We start from the raw sequence: 9566 nt of genomic DNA on the forward strand, positions 1-9566 counted from the left end.
AACGCAGCTTAACTCTATAGCGTATATCCTATGGCCTTACAGTTGACTCAAATTATAAAATGCCTTAAATACATTCAATCGTTACTTTTGATGAAAATGTTAATTTTAAAGCACAAACTGCTACTATATCTTTGTGCTAATATTAAATGTTATACTTTTATATTTACTCAGTATCATTTTTAATTTAAATTATGTGTCAGAATAACCATAAAACTTTTATATACTAATGTGTAGATAAATATATAAAATAAATATAGTAGTTGTTTGTTTGCTTAAATATCAGTTTGCATAAATGTTCAAATATTAAAGTGAGAGTATTTTAATGACACCTGTTTTTATTTTATTTTTTTTATTATAAATCAATTATATTTTAATTGTGCCGCCATTAAGACAATGGTCACTAATATAGTGCCCGCACTGTTACCAGCATTAGTACCGTTGGCCACACTTTTATGGATACGAGCGGCCGATCATTCAATATCTATATCTCGTAATAACTGGGATCAAGAATATGATTATATAATTGGTAAGTCATATCATTTAATTTATTTGTTTTATTAATTTTTATCATTTAGTATTTAATGTTTTATGATTATATGTACAGTTGTTTGTTATTTGAAGTAAAGTATACAATTATTTTTTTTTGTATTAGCATTTATACTAAATTAAATTTAAATTAATAGTTATTTGCAAGTAAACTAAATATACTGCAATTTTGCGTTAAATTGAGTTAATTATAGGATTTTCTATTTTGTGGGGAAAGTCATCAACAAATCGGGTCATTAGACATGCAGTGAATTACAAGCAATGCATACGTGATGTTTGTTTTAAAATAAAATGAAAGTTTTTGTATAAAATTCCTAAATTTTTAATATTTTTTGACCTAATTTATCAATTTTAGTCAAATTTATAAATATTTAAAGATATATTTAATACAAAAGTTATTGTCGTCTATCCATTTGAAAACACAAATATAATAATCTTTTATCCTTTTTGATATCCTTTTACCTATTATTCGTTATTAAGCGTAAAATGCTGTTTCGTTTTACAGATAAAAGTTAACGACAATAATAAAAACTATTTTTCTTATTAAATAATTCATACAAAATGTTTTTTTATAAACAAATATGACTTTTTATTACAAGAATTTTCAAAATATATAATAGTTTTGTTTTATTTTAATTTGGGTCACAATAAGAGGGGAGGAGTGCATCTATAATTAATTCAATCGTAAAAATATTTTTTATTAACGAAAAAAAGACAATTGAAAAATTTGTTCAATTATTATTAAATTAAAAAATGAATGACAAGTACTTTAATAATATAATGCTATTCAGTATTATATATTAAATGGTTAATAGTTTTAGTAATATTCACACTAAGAATAGCAATGATTGTGAAAAAAAATTGTGCAAAAATGCGGCAAACAGTCTAACAATAATTATAGCCAGAGTTGTGGCAAAACATATCTAAAAATAGGAGACCTAAACAACATCAATACCAACCCTGACCTTAAACATAATGTTTATAATGTTTGTGTCATTTTTTATATTGTGTACTATTTTCTCTTTTTTCCCAAATCATAATTTCTAATAAAATATTATTTATTACTTTATTATTATTATTATGATTTAACACTTTTTGTTGTCATATAAAACAAACAGTTGGTGCTGGATCTGCTGGCGCTGTAATGGCTAATCGATTATCTGAAGACCCGGCAATAAAAGTGTTACTTTTAGAGGCCGGAGGGTCTGAAAATGTATTTAGCGATATACCGATAGCAGCGGCTACTCTACAGATGACACCAATAGACTGGGCCTATCAAACGGAACCTCAAGAAGCCTCCTGTTTTGGACTCATTAATCGCGTGAGTCGTCAATAATAATAATAATACTTTTATTAGTAATCTCAGATTAAACACAAAATTAAAATCTATTACATAACACATGAATGCAATGTTCTGTAAAAATTCAATTAATTTTTAATACCCGACTATATATATATAAACTTCTGTAAATTTATTAATATAATTAACTTTACAAGCATTTGGTTTTGTTTAATGAAAATAATATTAAATTTAATAAATAATAAATAAAAACAAAATTTATGTATTGAAAAGTCATGTAACATATACTAAGTTGACATTTATCATATAATGATTTTACGACTAATTAGTTAAGTTAATTAACTATTTACATATTATTTTTAATTAAAAGTTTTCAAAACAATTTTTTATTGAACAGCGAAGTCGTTGGCCTCGGGGTCGAGTACTCGGCGGCTCATCGGTCCTTAACTATATGCTATATATTAGAGGCAATAGTCGTGATTATGATGGTTGGGTCCGAGATTACGGTGCGTACGGGTGGTCGTGGGAGGAGGTGTTGCCATATTTTATAAAGTCAGAGGATAACCGCGACCCGGGTATCGCATACAATGGTAAACTATAAAATCTATGTCTTATTTTTAGTTTATATGTAATGAAACCAAAATATTTTTTTTATCAATAATATGTATAAAAGAAATGATATTTTAATATTAACTAAATGAAAATTAGTTAACTATAGTAAATGAGATACGAAGTCCATGTGAATGGGAACGTCTTATAACATATATAATAGAGAGCACATGGAGTGCACATATAATGTAGGCGTCAGATCAGTAAAATGAAATTAGTTTATTATATAACTAATATTAACTTTTCGTTGAGTTATTAGTTTCTCTCATTTTTTAAGTTAAGTTACAAAAAAAAGATTTAAATCACAATTTATGGTCACTTTTGACTGATTTTTTGCCATCCTTTCTATTGTATTGCATTGTTGGTGAGCCCTATGACAACCCCTATTTAGTCTATTGTTTATTGACACACAAGTGTTTAGGTGATGTGATGGTAACATTGATCTAATTTTCAAAGTTGAATGTAAGTGCTGAGCAATTTTTGTCGACTCTCCTGTATTTTTGAAGACCCTGTGCTCTACTCTCTATTTATAGCCATACAAATAGTTATATTAAAAGAGGACTATTCATCAAAAATAGTATTGCTATCAAAATCGATTTGAAGCTTAATAAGTGTGACAAATAGTATAAATCAAAACTACAACACAAATACACAATAACTGAGCCATAGATCTGTAGATCCTTTTCTCGATGTACTCATTATTAAAGGTATTTCTAAATATACTTTTGATTTGATATGAGATGGAGAGTCAATCAATTAATAATTGAAAAACATTACAAACGACATGTGAAGTCAATTCTCACAATATTTCTGTTTGATTACAAACACAAATAAATTATTTTTCACGGATAATAACCAATCGTAAAATGTTTGAACACAAACATGTTTGAAAATAATCTATTGTTATATTTTCCCTATAAATATTTACAAAAATGATTTATTTAAAATCAATTTTATGTTATTATAGTATTTAAAATAAAGTTTATCAATAAAGTAGACTACTATTACATATTAATATATTTGACAAATATTTTTATTGATAAATTTATATGTATATAAACAAAAATAAAAGTTTAGCAAATCACTTAAAAATGCAGAAAATATTTGAATTTAAAATAGTAAATATATAATTATCTTAAATAGGGTACCATGGTACAGGTGGATACCTAACAGTATCGAGTCCTCCAGATGCCAGTCCAATAGCCACAGCATTTCCCGAAGCGGGTAAACAGTTGGGATATCCCAATATAGACTTAAATGGTCCGACAAACACGGGGTTTGCCATACCTCAGGGCACCATTAGAAGAGGCGCCCGGTGTTCAACTTCTAAGGCTTTCCTACAAAGTGCTAGACATCGACCAAACCTACATGTCGTTACATTTGCATACGTGACTAAAATATTATTCAATGAGTTTAAGAGAGCACAGGCCATCCAATTTGATCGCTTCTCACTCACTCATATAGTTTATGCCCGAAAAGAGATAATACTATCGGCCGGATCTATAAATTCGGCTCAACTCTTAATGTTGTCCGGGATCGGACCTAAAGATCACTTAACAGAGAACGGAATTCCCGTATTGGCTGATCTTCCGGTTGGTCTCAATCTTCAGGACCACATATATCCCGGAGGCGTACACTTCACGTGTGACGGAAAATATTCACTAATTCAACGAAGAATTGTATCACTTCCTAATGTTATCTCATATTTCTCTGCCGGAAGAGGTAAACGATTTAATTATTTTTAATTATAAACTATAATAATAATTGAATTTGAATTAAAATTTAGTATAAAATTAGATATATATATTAAAAGCTAATTTATTAATAAATTTCAAAAATAGTTGTTTACGTCATGATTCAAATATGTTATTATTATATTATCTATTTTTTCTAAATAGCATTACTATAAATTTGAATATATTTTTCTTATAAAAAATATTAATAGCATTTGACATTTAATAAATATTTAAATAGCTTAATATAAAAATACATTTGTTTTATGAGATTCAATATTGTTTAATATTATTTTTATATAATAAACTCATTTTAAATCTCATTTAATATTAAAACATTTGTATTTTCATATTAATTACAAAATAATGACTATTACATAAATATTGTATTAATAAAAACATTAAAATACAAATTTGACAAAAATTAGAGCAAAACGTTTTGGTTGAGTAGATTTTGTTAAATTTGTTGAATGACTTTGACTTATATTTTAAAAATTTTTAGAAATAACTTTCAAAATGATATACATCTTTTAATTATTTTCTTACATATATTTAAAAATTAATTTTAGAAAAAATAATTGTTTTATTATAAATAAATAATAAGAAAAAACATTTATATTTATCTTAACACATTTTATTTTTTAAAAATCAATTTATATCTAAAATATTTAAGTATATGTATTTTGTATTATATTGTATTGTAATGTATATGTAAATTATAAATTACATTATATTGCTTTAGCTTTCTAATAGTTAGTTTAGAAAATTGTTTCTAAAAATTAATTAATTTACATTAATTATAGGTCCAATGACAGCACTGGGAGGCGTTGAGGGATTGGGTTTCATAAAAACTAAATATGTTAATCAATCTGACGACTACCCGGACTTTGAGATTCATATGCTGAACGGCGGTCCGACATCTGACGACGGACAGACATTTCGTCGGGTTCAGGGGTTTACCCGTGAAATGTGGGAGAAGGTGTATGTGCCATATCTACCTTATGATACATTCAGTATGTATCCGGTGCTGTTGCGACCAAAAAGTATTGGTTACATCAAACTTCGCTCATCTAATCCATACGATCCACCAATTATTGACCCAAAATATTTGACACATCCGGATGACATCCTTTCTATGGTCGACGCCATGAAGATATCAATAGCTGTTGGTCTGACCCCCGCCTATCAGAATATAGGCGCCCGTCTGTTTGAAACGGTTTTTCCCGGCTGTGAAATATATAAGATGTGGAGTGACGAGTACTTGGCTTGTGTTGCCCGAACCTATACGGCAACTATCTATCATCCGGTGGGTACCGCAAAAATGGGCCCACCCTGGGATCCCACATCAGTTGTTGACCCTGAGCTTAAAGTACTCGGAGGTATTAAAGGTTTACGAGTCGTTGACGGCTCTATAATGCCAAAGATTGTGTCCGGCAATACTAATGCACCCATTATTATGATCGCCGAAAAGGCGGCCGATATAATAAAAGGCGTACATTTGCCACCATATAAGCCAACACCCGTACCACACGACCCCTCAAGCGACAGCTTTTTTGATAGTTTTAATATTTTAGGAAAGAAAAAGAGATAATTGAAATCATGATTTTAGCAATAATTTTATAAATAGTTTTAATATGGATTTTAAAGAAATTCATAATTTCTAAAAAATATTCAATTTTATATAATTTTATTTTTTTAAAAGACTCCTTAAAGAATATAAATTATATCTTTAAAAAGTTATTGAAAAATAATCAATTTTTAAAAATCAAAAATGCTATTATAATGATTTTTGAGTTCATTATAATTGTTTAAAAATACTTATCATTTTGTAATGTTATAATTATTATATATTCATAAATATTTATTTCATTATAAGTTTGTTACGATTGAAATTTAATAAAAATAGATTTGAGAGCAAACTTCCATCTATTGAATGCCGAAATTACTTATATTTTAGAACAAAAGTCATATTTATTGTGATTTTCAATAGATGTCATCTGTTATACAATTGTTTTAATCAACTAATTTGTATAAATTGTTTTATTATTATATTTTAGTTAATTTTATATGTAATTACTATTTACAGTAATAATACTATGTATTTATTGCTGTTTGTTATCACATTTGTTTAATTCATACTTTGATATTATTAAATAAAAAAATATAATAAAATTAAAAAATTATATTAATATTAACTCCATTTAAGACTTTAATATAGAGCTTTATTTTGCAAAATTAAAGAATATTTTATATATCGACAAAACTTTAAATGAAAAAAATGCTTTGAATTAATATTTTGAATAACAATAGTTTAGATTTTCTAAGTATTAGATTCTTATGCAAATAAATTCTAAACATTTTAAATCCAATTAGACATTTGAAGTCACTTTGAATTGTTATGAATATTTAAGCTGTCAATCAATCTTTTATTATAGTTAATATATTTTCGCCGTTTTATTTAAAAAAAGTTGTTTATTTTAAACAAAACATTAAAATTAAATAAAAATGAAATGTTATTTTAAAATATGTTAATTTAGCATTACTTTATTCATTACTCACATACATAACAATTTGTATTATAGTTTCATACATTTTATTTTTAAAATATTTTATTATTTTTAACAGTTTATTGTATTTATAAATATGCATTTATAATTTTTAAATAATACTGTAATTTTAATTGTAATGATACGATTAATTTGTAATTGTCAAAAATTAATGTGAATATTTGTTAAAAAATATTACTTCTCATAATTTATAAAATATAAATATTTTTGATTTAATATCCATTTAAAAATTTATTTCTAATAACTTTAGCTCAAACATTAAATTAAAAATATTTATACATTCTTAAGTAAAGTTTCATTTATGATGTTGTGCCAATTTATATGTATTTTTTATTTTTTTAAATAATTAAAATATTTACGTTTGTTTAATAAAAAATACCAAAATAAAAATTTTAAAAAATTATTTTTATTATTTTATTAATATTAGCAATGATGTGGACAATTCCTAGAAAAATGATAAAACATTTCTCTAATCATAGTTGCTTTAGTTAGTATATTATAATTTTTGTAATATTATATTTACCTGAGCTTATCTAACTGAGCGACAATTCTATCAATGTTTATATTATACTACACTATATTACTAAATTATCATATCAACGATTCAAAAGTTTGGGTAAATTTATTTTAATTTCAATCCAAGAAACACACACTTTTTATTATAGAATTTATTTTTTTATATTTAATCATAATTTGTTACATCATATTAATAGTGGAGTCTATAATTATATTTTGTAAAATTGGAAGTACTGTACTGTAAAATAGATAAATGATTCATTTCATACATGTATGTAATAACAAATTCAAATACATATAAATAGATGTTTCAAAATATAATTATTTCTTTGAGCTTTTTTAGTCCATTTTTGGTAATTATTTCTATTAAAAACCGGATATTAATATAACGGGCGATGACTTTATGAAGTGAAAGCATTCAATAAATTAGACGAAACAATGTCTTTCTAATCAATACTTGTGTTGAAATGTAGACAAAAGATATATATGTAATATATGTATGGTTTGTGCCAACTATTAGTAGTGTTACTCAATATCATTCAAAGATATAAATATCAAAATTATTTAATTATTTGGCAAAACTCCACTTTCGGCTAAAAATTTAATTTTTAATTTATGCGGCACTTTACGTAAATAATTTTAATTTTCTAATTGTGTTATATTTAGAGTATATTATATATAGATTATATTAGTATTTTTGTTAAATTATTGAATATTAAAGCTTATTATTGATCAAAATACTCATTATATGTAAATTTATTTATCGTTATGTATAATGTAATTATAATAAATATAATATTGAAAATTTTTATTAAAATATACATTTTTTGAATTATATTTTAGAAAATACTTAATATATCATAGTTGTTTGACAATTTATATTTGTATTCAAATTTTAGTCACTTTTTAAGTGTACTTTAGATGTAATGTATATACAGTTATACATTGGATATACATTTAGAGTAGAGACTAATTAGCTGTTCATTAAATTTAATTATATTGTTAGACAACGATTCCGGTTCACAAACACATCTTAATTACAAACGCTTACAATGTTTTAAGATATTGAATGTCTTTATAATTAAGTCAAGGAATACTGTGTTTGTGATTATAAGAAAACATAAAAATGCTTTTCAGTCACTAAAATCTTAAATAAAATTAAAGCCATCTTTAAGAGCAAACACAGTCCTTAAAATAATGCATTTTTTGTATTAAAATGCAAAAATCATAACTCAATTAACATTTTTTACAACTGTCTCATAAACTTCAAGTCATTCAGAAGTTGTTTATATATAACGACCATTTGTTTATTAATAATGAATTTTATATACATTTTTATAAAATAAAAGTAATGAAATTTGAGAATATTTATACTTTTTTAACAAATAGTTATTATTCATAAATGAATTTCACTCCATTATGGTATTCAAATTAGCTTTGAAAATAATTTAATGTATGATTTTATACAAAATATATTTTACATTTTATGTAATTCTCTTTAAAAGTGAGTATAATTTAAATTATTTATTTACTTGTCGTTATATTCCTAACGTATTTTTTAGATACGTTATATATACAGTATATATATATTTATTTATTTATTTAAAAATCAGTATTAACCAAAATAATAAAAATAAATATAATTCTTCTAATGGTTTAAATTAAGTTATATTAACAAATTCATACTTTAGATTCTTGGTAATAGATACAAAAACAATTTTTTAAAAATCATATACAAATAATTAATAATAGTATATTAATAAATTAGATTTATCTAGAGTATTATAAATTAGCATAAATTAATGTTATAAAAGTAATTGTTTAACATTTAATACCATTTATTTAAATAGAAATTGTATATAATTTATAATGAGGTCATAGGTCTAAATTGAAGACCAATTTTTAAATCCAAAAACTCGACACATTATAGTTGAAACTAGACGTTGATAACCATACTTGTCATAAAAAACAGGTATACAACAAAATATTTGTTAAAAATCATTTATTACTTTTATTTACATTAGTTGTTAACTTTTGTATTAAATTACATAAATGTTATGAATATAAATAAAAATATATTATTATTAGTGTAATATAATACAATATAATTATCCGATTGACTGACTGTCTAATGTAATTATATAGAAAAGTAATAAAAAGTAAGAATAAAAGTAATATCTAGAATAATATATAAAAATTATTATTATTAGATATTATTAAATAATTATATATAATAATTTACTATTACATTAATAGCATATAAGAGTAATACGAGTGAAATAAAAGCTTGATATT

The 9566-nt window shown here is 24.2% G+C and overlaps 1 protein-coding gene across 1 annotated transcript; it reads left to right on the forward strand.

The window, feature by feature from the left end:
- The first annotated feature begins 124 nt into the window (after positions 1 to 124).
- LOC128958676 (glucose dehydrogenase [FAD, quinone]-like) lies at positions 125 to 5870 on the forward strand. Its single transcript, XM_054304578.1, has 5 exons — positions 125 to 526; positions 1665 to 1867; positions 2244 to 2436; positions 3599 to 4177; positions 4992 to 5870. Exons 1-5 carry the CDS (start codon positions 394 to 396, stop codon positions 5777 to 5779), a joined length of 1896 nt encoding a protein of 631 aa, XP_054160553.1. The 5' UTR covers positions 125 to 393; the 3' UTR covers positions 5780 to 5870.
- Positions 5871 to 9566: the final 3696 nt, after the last annotated feature.

Source organism: Oppia nitens, unplaced genomic scaffold (assembly GCF_028296485.1).
Source record: "Oppia nitens isolate AA-2021 unplaced genomic scaffold, nextdenovo-longstitch-racon4-pilon3 scaffold3_pilon_pilon_pilon, whole genome shotgun sequence".
NCBI lineage: Eukaryota > Metazoa > Arthropoda > Arachnida > Sarcoptiformes > Oppiidae > Oppia > Oppia nitens.

What these genes read in the sequence shown, in the direction of transcription:
- LOC128958676 (XM_054304578.1), top strand. Translation starts at nt 394, where the DNA reads ATGGTCACTAATATAGTGCCCGCACTGTTACCAGCATTAGTACCGTTG. An exon ending in CCCGGGTATCGCATACAATG is followed by an intron (nt 2,437 to 3,598) that starts GTAAACTATAAA and finishes TATCTTAAATAG; the next exon opens with GGTACCATGGTACAGGTGGA. An exon ending in ATATTTCTCTGCCGGAAGAG is followed by an intron (nt 4,178 to 4,991) that starts GTAAACGATTTA and finishes CATTAATTATAG; the next exon opens with GTCCAATGACAGCACTGGGA.